Below are 15,562 nucleotides of genomic sequence, written 5' to 3'. Positions count from 1 at the left end.
CAAAAACCCCACAAACTGTAAAGTAGCAATATTAGCATGCGAGACATTAAGATTATTTTTTGTCTCTATTTCCCTTCTCTTTGGGGCTTAAAACAGCTCACTAGAAACTGACTACTTCCTTCAGACTATGGACAGTCCCCCTACGTTTAAAGACAATGCAAACCCCTGCTCTACAAATCTCACTAACTGGTTTTGACCACTGGCAAAAATTTCCTGGGTATACAGAAGTTTCTGCTCTAGTCCAAATAAGTGAACAATGCAGTGGTTCTCACTCAACCTGAATTTTCAAGAATTCCAGTTTCTTAAAAGATAATATGGACTAGAGAACAGTCATCTGATACCAAAATTGACTTCCCAATAGACCTCAAGTCCTTTCACAAACTAGACTTCTGTGGGAAGTACTTACCAAGCAGGTAAAAAGGCACTAAACCAAAGCAGACACTCATTCTGGCTTGAGGGTGACAAAAGTTTACTGCCATCATTTTATTCTGGAGTATGTCACAGAACTGCTGAATTTGGAAAGGACTTCTGAAATCATCTAATCTAATCTCTCTGCTCAAGTAGAGCTCTAGATAGAGCAGGCTAAACTGGACCACATCCAGATGAATTTTGAGCATCTCCAAGGAGGAGAATCCACCTCCTCCTTGGATAACCTGTGCCAGTGCTTGACCACCCTCACCAACAAGAAAAAAGAACCAAAACCCAACACCACCCCCTCACCCCCACCGAAGACAAACAAAAAGGTAAGATTTTTCTTGTGTATTATCTGGTTTTCAGTGTGTAGCCATTGCCTCCTGTTCTGTCAGCGGGCACTACTGAGAAGTCAGGCTCCCTTTTCCCCATTCCCTACCATAATAAATACTACCATATCCCTACCATATATACACTATAGGATCCCCTCCACCCCAAGCCCCAGTAAAGAATGAATCCAGCACTAGCTTTCTCAGTCTCAGCTCTTAAGCCATACACGTTATGGCCTCAATCATCTTCATGGCCCTGCACTCAAGTCACTCCCATCTGTCCATGTCTCCCTTGTGTTGGATAGCTCAGACCTGGACTCGGCACACCAGGTGTGGCTTCCGCAGGGCTGAGCCAAGGGAAATATCAATTCCCTCAACCTGCTGGCATTGCTTTTCCTAATTTCAAATTACAGATTTTCATAGTACTTTCAAACTAAAGTTAAAAGCAACCACCTTTTTATATTCTCCGTTTTTAATATGAACTGAGAATCTATAGCCTTTCTTTGAAAATATTTATTGTCGTAGCACTGCTTTATTCTTACTGCTAAATCTTACAGGACATAAGCATCTGCTCATGCTTCCTTTCCTCAAATGTGACAGGAAGGACACTGCATCTTAAATCAATACAGAATTTTAATTCAAAACCTAAGATTAGGTGGGGCAGCTGCTGAGGCTGTTGCAAAAGAGCTTTTAGATTGGCAGAACAGCAACATTTCAACAAGAAGCAGCAGTTCTCTCCTTTGGTGGCTAACAGCATTCAACATATACGCTATACAAATGAATATTTCACAGAAACATCTCTCAGAAAAATATGCATATACATATGTAACACAGTACTATATACATGATAAAACTTAAAATATAAAACATTTATGAAATAAAGCAATTGCACTTCAGTTCTTCCTTTTTTCTATCACTAGCTAAATTCCAGCACATTCAGGAAACAAATTATTAACCACCACTATATACTTCTCTCTCTTTATCTTCAAATTTTGGACAGGTTTATAAAACAAGTCATTAAACAATTCAAAGCACATAGATTTCTCTACTTTCATTAACTGAGAACACAATCCTCTTATTGTAAAGTATAACTTCATGAAAAAAAAGTGAATTTAATGTAACAAAGCAGCACAGCCATCAGATGAAACAGAAGCACTCATCTTCTCAAGGACTCCTCTTTTTCAGACTTGTATTCACATACCCATTAGTATCATAAAGTGATCTAGGTTGTGCATCAAATGAACTCCAAGAAGGATTAGCAAATTTTTAAAGCTGCTGCCTACTGGTCTTTCTTTTTTATTTCCCTGAAGGAACTTACCCAGAGAAAATAGTATCTGTTTGTTTGATAGCAGTAAGTCAGTTATTTTAGGAAGAAATGAGAATTTATGCCATCCTCCCTCTTGTTACCTCTCACCCCAGGTTTGCATTCATCCAGGCATTATGCAAATCTAGAAGCATGAAATGGAAAAGATGCGAAAGGGGATGATGGGACTGAGCTGGACAGGGAGGAGGTTATTGCACTTTTTTTTTAAAAACAAAAATATGCAAGGATCCTGAAAGGAAAAAGAAGCATTAGCTGTATATAAAACAGCAAACTCTTACTTCTAGCTATTTTTTTCCCCCCTCAGAAAAGCAGTCTTCAAGTAGTACATGAGCTGAAGATCTATTTCTCACAAAATAGGTTTCTTCTAATGAACTCTGGCATTTATGCTTCTTACATATACCCCTTTACTTTGAGTACTCAGATGACATGGTCTGGATTAAAAAGCTTTACTGATAATTTTTCTGCTTGTGTTGCAGGTGTGTTTCTTTCCCCATGGAAACATTAATCTGGTAGGTTTCAGAGTAGAAACTATGGCACTTCAGAAACATTTGCTTGATCTATTCATTTTAGATCTTCACCTGAAAACTTCACATGAAGTTGTGGTTTTGTGGTGTGTTTTTTTGTTGGTTTTGGGTTTGAGGTGTTTTGTGTGCTTGTGTGGGTTTTGTTTGGTTTTTAAAATATTCAGTATCATTGTTAGCATGAAAAGTGAAATCTAGATGTCTTGTTTTCCAGGGTAGTTCCCAAGAGCTTAAGTTCTTGCTTAAAGAGGCAAGCAACTGCTCTGTCCAACTTTTGGGAGGAAAACACTGAGATCCAACACTTACATCAGCTGTGGGAGTTACCAAAACATATTAAGAACTCCCAACAATCTAGTGCTTTAGACTGCTACACATAAATACATACTTTACAATTCATTAACAGTCTTTGTTAGGGATCACTGTCAAGTTGCTTAGCTCCAAAAGAACATGAAGACATGTCATTCTGCTGTAGGAGACAACTACATATGCTTAATTAACATTCTATAGCCAACCACACTAAGTTCCTATCAACACTCAAGCCTGGGGCTTAATCTCAGCATTAGACAGAGTTTGTTTATTTATTTTTCACTTTTTGTCAAATATCATCTTAGAAAATGCAAGTTTGCAATTCCTCACTAGCAGCTCACTTCAGCCACAAGTAATTTTTACTAGTCACACTTCTAAATGTCAGACCTCTAGCATTCTGACATAGCTTGAATGATTAAATTGGCTTATTATCTTTGAAAATTTGCCCATGTGAACATAAAAATTTGGAAGTAAACTTAAGCAGCAGCTGTTATGCAGAACAGAGGACAAGCTATTTAAAAAGACTTCTCTAGGCATAGCAATTATTTCAGAGATTAAACTGAACTGAATTCACTGTAAGAACTGCTACACCTGAGTCACGGCCCATGCTCCTTATCGTTATATCAGAAATACTAAGGACAACCTTAATGAGAACACAAATGGTTTTAACACAACAGTCACCTTCTGACCACTTCTGACTTCAAAACTGTAGGTTCACATGCCTTTGTGCATTTATTTCTCGCAAAATAAAGCTAGAACTGAACAACCAGCTTCTAAAAAGCAGCAAGGTATTTGCACAAACTCTTCATATCAGACACATTACACAACAGCCTGACAGACACCATCAGCTAGAAGCTTTTCTGTTCAGATGGGCCTAAACATCTTGTCTGGGTCAGAGAATTATCATCTCCTTTTCTGTCTCAAATACCAAGAAAAAAGCCTAAAGGGAAAAAAACCCCACAAAATCAAACAACACAAAACCCCACCAAATAAACAAACAAAAAAACCCAATGAAAACAAACATCACCCCAGCCTCCAACACACTGACTTTTCCCCAGGACACATAGCTAGACACTTCCACAACATGATCCATTCCCAAACACATTTCAGAGCTGAAAAAACAAAATAATAGTAATCTTTTACCAGACAGAGGAGAGGAAAAATTCTAGTTTTCCACTTTTTTGAAGAAGGTGACAGAACACTGATAAAACTTCACAGATCAGTTCACCATCTAATGCTCATCTGTGAGCACTTAGAGGCAGAAGGCACAGACAGCTATGCCCTTCACGGGCAATCCATGGCGTATTTGTGCAGTTATACACTGAACTTTGGGTCAACATTTTGGAAGACCATTTCAATACCTAGCTCTTCACTGTACAATAGCAGGCTACTGACAACAAAGCTTTAAGATATATCTCCAAATTCCTCAAGACACACCTAATACTGCCTCATTTGGAGCACTGACCATTATGGTCTCTGCACGTAAGAGCTCTACAAACTAAGATAAAGTAGTTCTTCTGGCCAAATAATCAATATAGTGACTTTTATTCTAAGGGTGAAAGTTCTTTAGTGGGTTTAGTCAGACAGTTTGCTTTTACAGAACCAAGAACCACAATGAAGCAGCAAAATTTACTGGTCTCCAATGACAGCAGGAAAACTAATTTCTTCCATTTTTTGAAACCCAGTTTTAATAGCTCCGTTGCCAGAGACAAGATTATGAGTATCTATACTGCACTTATTATCCTATAGCTGCCACAGAAACATAATAGCAAAGAGGTTTTAAGCATAATCAAAAAAGCCTAAAAAATTTCCCAGGTTCTGTCCTGCATTAAAGCAGTAGAGAAAATTTGTACTGCTTCACCTCCTTTTCCATTAGGTTGCAATATTAGGTAGAATAATGGAAAAGACTTATAAGTCTACAATAGCTAGAGAAGCATACCATCACATTTTTTGCAAGTCTGAAAAACAAGAATTATTTCTGACCCTGAAGAATGGCAATCTCTCCTTTCAGGAGCCACACACGGGATTTCCTTTACCTGGATTTTAAAGTGTCTAGTAATTACAGAAACATAAAAGCAAAGAGGTTTTAAGCATAATCAAAAAAGCCTAAAAAATTTCCCAGGTTCTGTCCTGCATTAAAGCAGTAGAGAAAATTTGTACTGCTTCACCTCCTTTTCCATTAGGTTGCAATATTAGGTAGAATAATGGAAAAGACTTATAAGTCTACAATAGCTAGAGAAGCATACCATCACATTTTTTGCAAGTCTGAAAAACAAGAATTATTTCTGACCCTGAAGAATGGCAATCTCTCCTTTCAGGAGCCACACACGGGATTTCCTTTACCTGGATTTTAAAGTGTCTAGTAATTCAATATGAAGGAACAACAGAAGTTACAAAGCTGTGGAGTTTTATGGGGAATTATAAGAGAGAATTAGGTTGTGAGCTGTAAAACCTGCCTGCAGAGGCACATGGCAGCACACAGAAGCTTGTCTCCATCGGACCCTGGGGGGAGAAAGTGTCACACGGCAGAGCCCTACGGAGAGGAGCCTGCCGAGAGCTGAGCTGAAGGACGAGTGAATGGCGAGTGATCTTCCCATCAAAGGAAGTGTGCTGCTGATGTGGCAACATGGGATAAGTCACGCCACATAAGGAAAGAAAAGTGTATAAAACCAACTCACTCCTTTGAATAAACAATTCAGACTCCCTGCCGGTCTGGGTCTGAGATTCAATCGCTGACAGAGCTTCATTTTTTTTCCTCTCCATTTAAGTGTTCCTATAAGCTGTGCCAAGTTAAGATTCTTTGGAATTTCAACACATCAAAGAAAACCCCTGTCACACTCACTTTTAAATTCAGTTCTGCTTTCCTAGAAAGCCAGACTTATGCAATCATGCTGGAAGCAAGAAAATAGGTATCTCATCTTGCCTTTCTCACACTGTTTCTATATTGCCTAGCAAAACAGCCCTAAGAAAGAAAAGAACAGTTATACTTGTGAGCGCATAGCACTGGAACACAAATTCAACACAGTTTTTCAGAATGTCATTTCAGAACAACAGTGATACAAAGACAGAAGTTCAAGACTTGGGTCCAACTGCATTATACAGACTTCTTGCTTAGAACAGGAAACTGTGAACAATGTCATATTTTATCTCATGCTCGATAAATCACATTTGTTTTTTCCTCTATTTGAGAGTATTAGACTCATTCTGTATTGTAAATTGAACTTTCAAAGACCAGTCTCAGCTGAGGTAGACATGCAGTGTTAGATGCCTTCAGTTCAATGCTGCAAGCATTTAGGAGAATGTCCTACATGGCAAAACCCAAACTCATTAAATCAGTTCTGTGTGTTATTCTCACAGCATTCGTTTCAGTTAAAACAATCTGGCTGCAAACATTTGTTCCTTCTGTCTGACTCTCCTCAATATTTACTCCAGCCTTTTTTTTTTTTTTTCTTAATATTATTCAAAGGAGAATTGGCTTTCCTAAAATATCCACTCCAGATGGCTCTATGTTTATAAAAAGCTGGCATTATATACTGAAGCTAAATAACCAAATTACTGACTAGTACTGGAAAGCTTCATGGCTAAAGCACTGATGGTCTTTGTAAGTTATAAGGCAAAACAAATGCAGAAAAAAGTACAATTAGCCCTCTATTCTTTATTCCTTTTTTCCCTTAAAACACTTTCAGAGAGGTACTAAACTAGCCAATACATTCCAACAGTGTCTTGAACAAGTTCAAAAATATGGAAATACAAATTAAGAAGGTTAAAAACAAATGTAATGGGCATGTGTATATATGTATTTATACAAAATAACCCAGAACTAAAGGCTATAAAGCTTCTGTTGGAATGATTACATCAGGTAATCAATGAAGAGGAGATGACTGTATTCAAAGCAGACTGTCAGCTGACTCACTCAACATGTAGTAATAGGGAAAATGCTAGAATTGAGATGTAACATTCAGAACCATCTTATACACATAATATATTCCAAATATTACACCTCCTTTCCTGAATACTTAATGTTCCTACACCTGTAATTGACAGCTACAATAACCCATGTTAGGATAGCTGAAAACCAACACCAAAGTAGCCACTGATTTATGAAGCTTTAGAAACCTTCTGTCTACTAACAGATGACTTATCAAAACTTTCACATATCTTTTTCTAAAGCATGCAATACCGTCAGAGATACAACCATGCACCAGTGAAATCATAGGACTGGTCCCATGTGCCAGTTTATTACTTTTTCATTAAAAAAAAAGTATGAAGAAGGAAATATTTGCAATATAATCTGAATTATCTCTTTATAACTGAAAAAAAAACTGGGACAGCTTATGCATGATTATTAAGTAGAAAACAAGAAAGTAACTTAAGTCATGCATTTCCACACAAACAGATATGAACATTTTGAGTCACAAAATGGTAAAGACTATTACTATCAGCAAAACATGTTAGTGACCAGCTAAACACTCCCACATTATACACTGACAGTACACACCACTGAAAAACTTATAAACAAACTTAACTAACAACATTTTTCACAAGAAAAAAACCTGTACAACACTATCAAACTACTTATAAGGTTTCAACCCTCCCTCTCAGAAAAGCACATTTCTTTCAGTCCAAGGGCAAAAGGGTTTGTGCAGGCATGCTAGAAGAAAATGGCCATTACCAGCAAAGAGGTCTTCTCTGTCACCATCCAGCATAATTTCTGCTGGCTTTGGACCATTGGAGTTTGTGCTGAGGTCTTCTGCTGGAAGACTTGCTGGCTCTGGAGATGAAGGACTTGACTGTTTAAAAAAAAAAAAAAAAGTGAAATAATTGGAAGAGAACCAGTTACCATGTGTCAGTATATAAGAATTATTGCAACATTCTTTCATTGCAAAGAAGCAAAAAAACATGGACAGAAAGGAAACTTGTCAGCTATTTCCATCTCCCACTCCTAGCACAGCAACAATGAATAAAAGATACGACCTAGTCAACAGCTCTTTTAATTTCTTTGCTTAAGAGAAAAAACAGTCAACAGTTTCTTCAGGTTTAATTAATATGAAACAAAAGCTGCTATAGAATTATCTAGAATAAGTTTATTAGCAATGCCAAATGTAATTTGATTATGAAGTTCCTCCTGGAAGGGCTTGGATTTAAATCTGGATTTGTACATAGCCAAAAATCAATAAAGAAATCTCCAAGTGCTCTATGACTGAAAAGAATGCATTAATGCCATCCAAATAATTCAAGGCTGCTTGAAGCTGTAAGAAATTTTGATAGCTTTGCAACAGGATTACTGCCACAGAGGATCAGACTGTACTGTATGGAAGCTAGGCTTGCCACAGATACAATTTTTTAATTCACTGAAGACTGAACTTGCCCTGTTGAAGACACTCAGGAAAACTAAAGCAATATTGAAGCTGGACCACCAAATGAATAGCTTGCTTACAAAATAAATACACACATAATTGAAGATCAGTGCTTCAGTTAGAAAAATCTTTCTTGAGTAAGTATCAACTCTGTTTACTGCTGTAGTACTAGAGTATTTGCAAAACTCACTTCTTGCAACTTCATCCAGGATAGCTAGCTAAGGAGTTTTCAACAACAGCATATTTACTCATGGATGCAGGCATGTATTAAAAAGATACTAGATATTTAAGGCTATACTTCAAAGAAACCAGCAGGCTAGAAAAGATTTTTAAAAAAGACTGAAAATTACTGGAAAGTCACTGAAAAAGTCTGTCCAGATTGTATTTTCACATTCATAAATGTAGCAGAGGCAAGAGTCCTAACAGAGAGGCCTTCCTTATAACTGGCTTTCTTGCCTTCTTCCCCTCACTTTATGTACTGAGCATGATTCAGATGGTCTGGAATATCCCTTTGGTCAGCTCAGGTCACCTGTCCCAGCTGCGTCTCCTCCCAACCTCCCATTCATCCTCAATTCCCTCACCAGTGTGGCAGCACAAAAAGCAGAAAAGGCCTTGGTAAGCCCTGCTCAGCAAAACAAAAACATCTCTGTGTTATCAACCCTGTGCTCAGCACAAATCCAAAACAGAGTCTCGTGCTAACAACTGTGAAGAAAATTAACTCTACCCCAGCCAAAATCAGCAGAACCAGACTTTGGTTGCAACAAGGAACTGATCCATTCAAATGACAGAAGAGATCGTATCTCCTTCCTTTTGCAAAAAGCTGCCACTCTCTGAAAAGCCCACATACAACACGGGGAAACCAGAAATAAAACAAAGCGATGAATAACAAAAGGAGCAGTCTCTGAAACTCTTGGTTGGATATTGCCCTAGAGCCTGCAAAGAACATCAAAGAAGAAATGCTTAGAAACTGTACATAGGAAGTAGTTTCTAACCTTGCAAGGAACAAATTCACTAGTCACATGAACACTTCTTATCTTCTATTAAACAAATGCCAAAATGACCCCACAGGAAACAGAGTGCTCTGGAGTAATAAAGGTATGTATGTCCACTCTGTGAAGACCCTGGGAAGTATCATAAGGAGATAACACTCCTTTCAGTTGTATTACAAGACTTGCAATAATTTACATTAAATGAGCTAGGAGATGCAAGAAAATCACAGCACCTGATATGCTTCAATATTTTACAACTGACAGTATATATGTGTTACACATAATAGCCAAAGGTTTTAAGCCATTTCAGAATTCAGAAGTAGCATATTTCAGAAGAAATGGTCTGTTTCTCCAGCCAATGCTGTGTAGAGATGCAAGTTCAAGACCTTGTACTCCAACTAGAACAGAAGAGCATGGAAATGCTTGATTTCCAAATGCTTGAGGTTCAAGAAGTTTAAAGTTTTATCAGCAGAAGTAGTTCTTCACTGAAACATCATAGGTACTCATTCCAAACCAGTTTTGCTGCTATTCAGCTTTGAACAGCAATCAACTTACATTTTGACAGCCTGGAGGTTCATGACACAGTGGGAGTCCCATGCTGCCACAGATGCAGAATGCACATAGGTTTGTGTTTGTCAAGTCACTGCCATGAAAAAGAGCTCTAATACAGCCAGTAACAGGGACCAAAAGCCTTCCTGAACCCTTGTAGCACATCAGCAGAGAGCCTTCTGCTTTACCACTTAATTATGCTCTTGATTAATGAATGGTGGAAAAGAGCCCTTGGAGAATGCTCACACCTCCAAACTATTCCTTCAGTCTATCTTCTCAGTTTTATCAGAGGTAGTTATTTTGGTTACTAATGGTTATTTTTGGTGGTACCTGGCTTCTAATCACAACATTAAATTCTATCAGACACAATATTCACTTTAAACACTTAAACCTGATCAACCCATGGCAAACAGCTGCATGCCTAAAGTTACAAGTTAACCAAAGGTCAATACAGAGTTATATCCACTTTGAAGAAAGAAACAGATTCCTCTAGGACTGGCTATAAATACATGGCACCAAGTCTCTGTTACTGAGCTGGGAAAGATCCTGTCCAATCGCACTGTTAAAGAAAGCCAGTATTTCTGCACTAGATACCAGGCTTCACAGCTGTAGTTAGCAGAGCAGTTACCAGCAGTGTTCTCCAAATTCCATATGAGAATACAAGCAAAATGCAAGGACTCAGACCTTATGGGCACCTCAGAAATCTGAAAAGCAAAGCTGACCAGAGGGATATCCCATACCTTGTAAAAATGTGCTCAGCAAAGCTATGGGGAAGAAGAAGGACAGAGAGGATGTTTGGAGTTACAGCATTTGTCTAAGTCACCATTACATTCCTGTCTTCCTGAAGATGGCTAAGCATGGGCCTGCCCACAGAAGGGGTGAATAAATTCATTATATTGCTTGCATATGCAACTTTTACTCTACCCATTAAATTCTCTTCATCTCTGTCCACTGGTCCTCTAACTTTTACCCTTCCAGTTCTTCTCTACCATGCCAAGGTGAGCCATGAATGTCAGATGGAAATAAACTTCAACAAGCTGACAGGTGAATAAGGTATCTACTGGTCTATTAATCTCTCTGTGGCTCTTTGGTCCTGTTAAACAGCTGTGTTCTCAGACAAGATAAATTAAGAATGGGGTTAAATATATTCACAAATGGTTGTGACTTTATAAGAAAAGAACAGTGTGTAGAAGCTTCTTAAAAACTGTTCACGGTCTGAATACTGCATCAGCTTAAGAGTTTTGCAATGAAGTATAGTTTCTTCTCTTTGAAATGGACATAGTCCTAAGGGAACTATGAAAACCCAGCAAGGCACAGCCCTGATGTATCAAAAACTAGAGTAAATAATTTCTAACAATCTGATTATTTTGCACAGCCAGTGGGTCATAAAGTGCTATTCAGCCTCTCAAAAACCAAAAAAGCACCCATGCATGAACACAACATATTAAGCTATTTCAGTTACAGTCTTCTATGGATCTGACAGGACCTCAACTTTGTGTTTTATCTCTACAAAGTACAGCTAAAATGGCCAGTGAAAGTGGCTGTCAAAGGAGGTAGTAGTTAGTGCAGTGAAAATCTCTGTATCAGACAAGAAACGGAGATGAAACTAACAAAAACCTCATGGCCTAGACAGAGATAGACAGCATAGCTGTTCAGAAACTTTAAATTTACTTGATGTCAAGGATTCACAAAATGTCACAAACACATCAATTTCCCGAAATGTACACAGCTGTGAAATTTCTGAACAAGTCCTGAGCTGAAAGTTTGGTGCAGCCTCCAATAACCAAGATAGTCAAGGGCCAGGACATCCAGATATGTAGGATAGTCAGGATCCTGCCTCGTCTTTCTTGAAAACAAGTTTCTGGTAAGACGCCCATGGGCCCATTCCAACTTACAATGTCAATAACAAGCTCAATTTTCTGTTCTTTTATTGTTCATTAAATTTGAAGGAAATAACCAAGTATTTTACAGCTCTGACTGATGAAGAAACAAGGAAAAGATCTTGCACTTTCTGCTGGCTGAAATTATAGCTCCAGATATTTGGACATCCTCCCTTCTCTTAATAGTAGGGTACCCCCCAAACTAGTTCTGCTTGCATGAACCCCTCCTAGCTTCCCTCAGTCAAAACACAGTGGGCTGACCAAAGGTGGCCATCATAATATTCTAGTTGTTCAGGTTAACCCAGCTCATTGTCTGAAATGGGGTTACAGGAGCTCATAGATCACAGCGTGGGCAGAGAGAATAGACTCAATGGTAGGACAGTATCATTTGCAGCAGAAAGAAAGATGACACAAGCAGCCACACTGGAATGAACTTCCACATACTTCCATTACAGCCTGGATTTAACATCAAGCACATTTTCAGTAGAATTACATCAATTAATCTTGGATACAGACTTAGCTTTCTGCAAAGGTATAGTACAGTAGTGAAGGACTTAGTGTTTTCCTCTCAGATATTCCAGTGGGATCTTTAGTGCTTTCTCTGTAATGGCCACTGTTCAACTGAATGGATACCATTAAAGCCATCTGGACTTCTGTAGCTATCTAGTGTTTTGCCTTATGTGCAAAAACCAAATGCATATTGCAGATCTTTGACATAAACTGATCAACTGGCAATGAAATTATTACACACCCTGCCCTAAATAAATTATAAATAAATAAAGCCCTTGATACATTACCACATCTACTGCTCACTGATTGTTTTCAAGTTCCTCCACGTATTTTTCCATTAAAAAAAAAAAAAAACAAAACCAAAACGCCAACAAACAGGAGTAAGGGAATACAAATACTGTGTGAAGGAGTAGGTGGCATCCTTGGTTCCTGTGGTCACATGGGACCTGCTTCACGAAAGACAGACTGGCAATATAGAAATAAGGGAGAAGTTTAGGGAAAATGAAATTAGAAATGGTACAACATAAATGAGGAAGGTGACAGAGACCCAGACTGGTGCATGAAGGAGGAAGAAGGCAGAAACAGTGAAAAGAGAGTAACAGTGAAAATACCATTTTTTCAGAAAATCTAACATATATCTTATCATACATGTCATCAAATTTGACTTTCATACAGTTGTTTGGGGTCCCTTCTAAAGGGAGCAGAGGACACAGAGAGCAAATTAGCAGTTTGTTGATTAAACTTTTAACAGGGAGTGATTCTTCTCATAATGCACAGCTAACTTCCAGAACTTCTTGCTGTGCAAACCATGCACACTCTTTAAAAAAAACAACCCAACAACAACAACAAAAAAAACAACCGACCAAAACCCTGTTAAAATCCATGCACTTGAAATTTTAGCAAGTAGATAAGTCTACCTAGGCCTCAAGAAGGCCTTGAGCTACAAAAACCTGATACCTAGGAGAGCATTGTATATGCCAATCAGCAGATATACATAACAACCAGCAATATTATTCACATGGAATTCACCACTGAATATCACTGTAAATGCAATTTTGGCTTAAACTATCTACATGATTCATCCTGGCTGTTCTCACTAATGAAAGCTACTCTGGCAGCTAAAGAGAAACCTCTTGAGCAACCATGAATTTAAAAAGCAGTTGTCCAGACTCACAATACAGTTGGCACAATGAAAACAAAATAATCATTCTCATTCTACTACTCATAGGCACTGTGGATATCTGACAAGGAAATGAGCATCCCATCAGCTGAGGCAAGTTGCTGCCCAACCTGATTCCCAGTTCATAGGTGTTCTAAGATGACAGAAAGGAAGAGTTCTCATTCTCTGCCACACAGCAAATTTTCAAGTCCTAAAATGTGTTTCCACTGTACCCCAGAAATCCCAGGTGTTACAGCTCAGTGAGCTCTTTCTAATGTTTTATTTTCTACAATTAAGAGAGCTCAGTTCAAGACATTAACTTTTTTACAACATGCACAGAGAAAGTTAAAACTCCATCTTATTTTTTCTTCACATCAGAGAATTCAACTTGAAATAAAAAATGTTCTCCATTTGAAGCCACTGAAGTAACTAAGCCTTTCCGTATTTAAGCACTACATGCTTCCCATTTATAACGTACACTGAATGCATATTTTGCCAAAAGAAACTTAGCGTGTGTTTTCTAAATGGAGACTTTGTTAATATGGAAGCTATTTGAAAGACCTATTACAAACCATACAGATTTTCCACTGCACAATCAAATTATAGGCAGGAAAGGCTCAGCACACATTTTGTGAACTGCAAAGAGAAAGCAAGATAAAATAGGAAGGGACTGAAATTAATCATGCTAAACACAAATGGACAGCTCCAAGATAAACCAGTTGGGAACCCTTTCAAAGTACCAAAGCCTTCATGTAAGTTGGCTTTGGACCACAGTGTCTTTTGCCACACTCTCACCTACTTTTTTAACTACAAAAAGCATGACACCATTCTCTTGTTACTATACAACTCCCACTACCATTTATAATCAGTTCCTCCATGAACATTTACAGATTAAACTAACACTCAAGACAAAAGTTTAACTAGGCCCACATCATGAGATAATCATTCTTCTCTGGACTACGGTACCCTATACACTGAATCCATCAGTCTTTGCTCAAGCTAGTAAGAAGTCCAAAGTCAACTTTCATGACCTCTTCCTTCCACACTTGCAGGAAAATCACAAGATTAAGGCACTGCCCTAAATGCTAATGTCAAAAAAGCTTACTGACACAGCTTTTAAAAGCTTCTCTTTAAGCAAAGAGGCTTCCCCTTTCTACTTAGAGACTCCATTCCAAACAGACTGTGTACATAAACAAAGCAGCAAAGTGGAATTGTCAGCCAAAACAACTGATACAAAGCCTATTTCTTTGCCAATGTTTGCAGTTAGAGGAGTTTCAGTAACTTTTTTATCTCATGGTAACTGTGATTTGGACACTAAATCTATCTTATCTCCTGCAGTTTTAGTTCTAGACCACATCAATAAAAACATTGTTTATGTTACACTGCAGTCTTTCTCAGTGCACTGAACAAGACTCCAGTAATACACACTGTGTCACACAGAGATGCACAGAAGTCTACTCATGCAATTCTTGTCAACTGCAGGTTCACATCATTTCTTATTCCTTCAGTGCATTTTTTCCACTGATCTTTTTCTACCAAGATTGCATCTATATGCATCTATAAAAAGAAAGAAAAAAAGAAAGTAGCTTGAGAAAAGGCAAGTGACTTTAAAATACATTTAAAAGCCTCTTTGTATACTGCAGGGCTTTTTGTTAAGGACAGGCAACCGCCAGAGCAAAACCAAAGAAGCATGCACCAATCCTATTTCTGTAAAGGTCAGGGACAGAAGACTCTTCAGGAAAAGAGGAACAGAACAATTTTCTTTTTAAATGGGCATCTGCGTACAGGAAGAATAAAGTTCTTCCAAAAGATACTGGCAAAACACATAGGTGGAACGTGACCACAACAACTTGCCAAAAAGGCTCCCACTATAAAGAATGAACACATGAGCATTTCTCATGTCGCTTCGTGCTTCTTTCCCAGCAGGTCCCAGCAGCCGCCGCAGCCCAGCACTGCGTCGGCTCCCTTGGAAGAAACCTCAGAGAGAAGTAAGTTTCTGCTAGATTTGCAAACCGGAATGGGGTGAAGCTTCGGAAAGAGGCCAAACAAAGAAAATGGGTCGTTATTAATCCACTCAAAGCCTAAGACGGACACACACGCACACCCCCTCAGAGAAACTGGAAAGAGGAAAGGTGGGAATATTTCCCCGGCAGCACAAGAAGAGGGTACGAGAAGGGATAACGGCGGTACTTGGAGAAAAGAGTTTTGAGTTTCTCTTGGCAGCAGA

The 15,562-nt window shown here is 38.4% G+C and overlaps 1 protein-coding gene and 1 long non-coding RNA gene across 4 annotated transcripts in view; one reads left to right on the top strand and one right to left on the bottom strand.

The window, feature by feature from the left end:
• SNX2 (sorting nexin 2) overlaps nt 1-7,786 on the bottom strand; it is a 24,635-nt gene extending 16,849 nt beyond the window's left edge. The window contains exon 1 of one of the 2 annotated variants that reach the window (XM_017728298.1): nt 7,564-7,786. In XM_017728298.1, coding sequence (XP_017583787.1) covers nt 7,564-7,771 — 208 coding nt within the window. In that variant the 5' untranslated portion in view covers nt 7,772-7,786. The remainder of the gene's footprint in view (nt 1-7,563) is intronic. The other variant, XM_008629145.2, reaches the window with a different exon arrangement.
• Nucleotides 7,787-8,914: 1,128 nt separating this feature from the next.
• The window catches only part of LOC108445200, a 25,362-nt gene continuing 18,714 nt past the window's right edge, over nt 8,915-15,562 (top strand). For both annotated transcript variants that reach the window (XR_001859966.1, XR_001859967.1), the window contains exon 1: nt 8,915-15,323. This is a non-coding gene — a long non-coding RNA (uncharacterized LOC108445200). The remainder of the gene's footprint in view (nt 15,324-15,562) is intronic.

The sequence above is a fragment of the Corvus brachyrhynchos genome, unplaced genomic scaffold (assembly GCF_000691975.1).
Source record: "Corvus brachyrhynchos isolate BGI_N302 unplaced genomic scaffold, ASM69197v1 scaffold90, whole genome shotgun sequence".
NCBI classification, from domain to species: domain Eukaryota; kingdom Metazoa; phylum Chordata; class Aves; order Passeriformes; family Corvidae; genus Corvus; species Corvus brachyrhynchos.
Note: the sequence above shows the minus strand (reverse complement) of the source record. Positions and strands in the feature narration are given on the sequence as shown.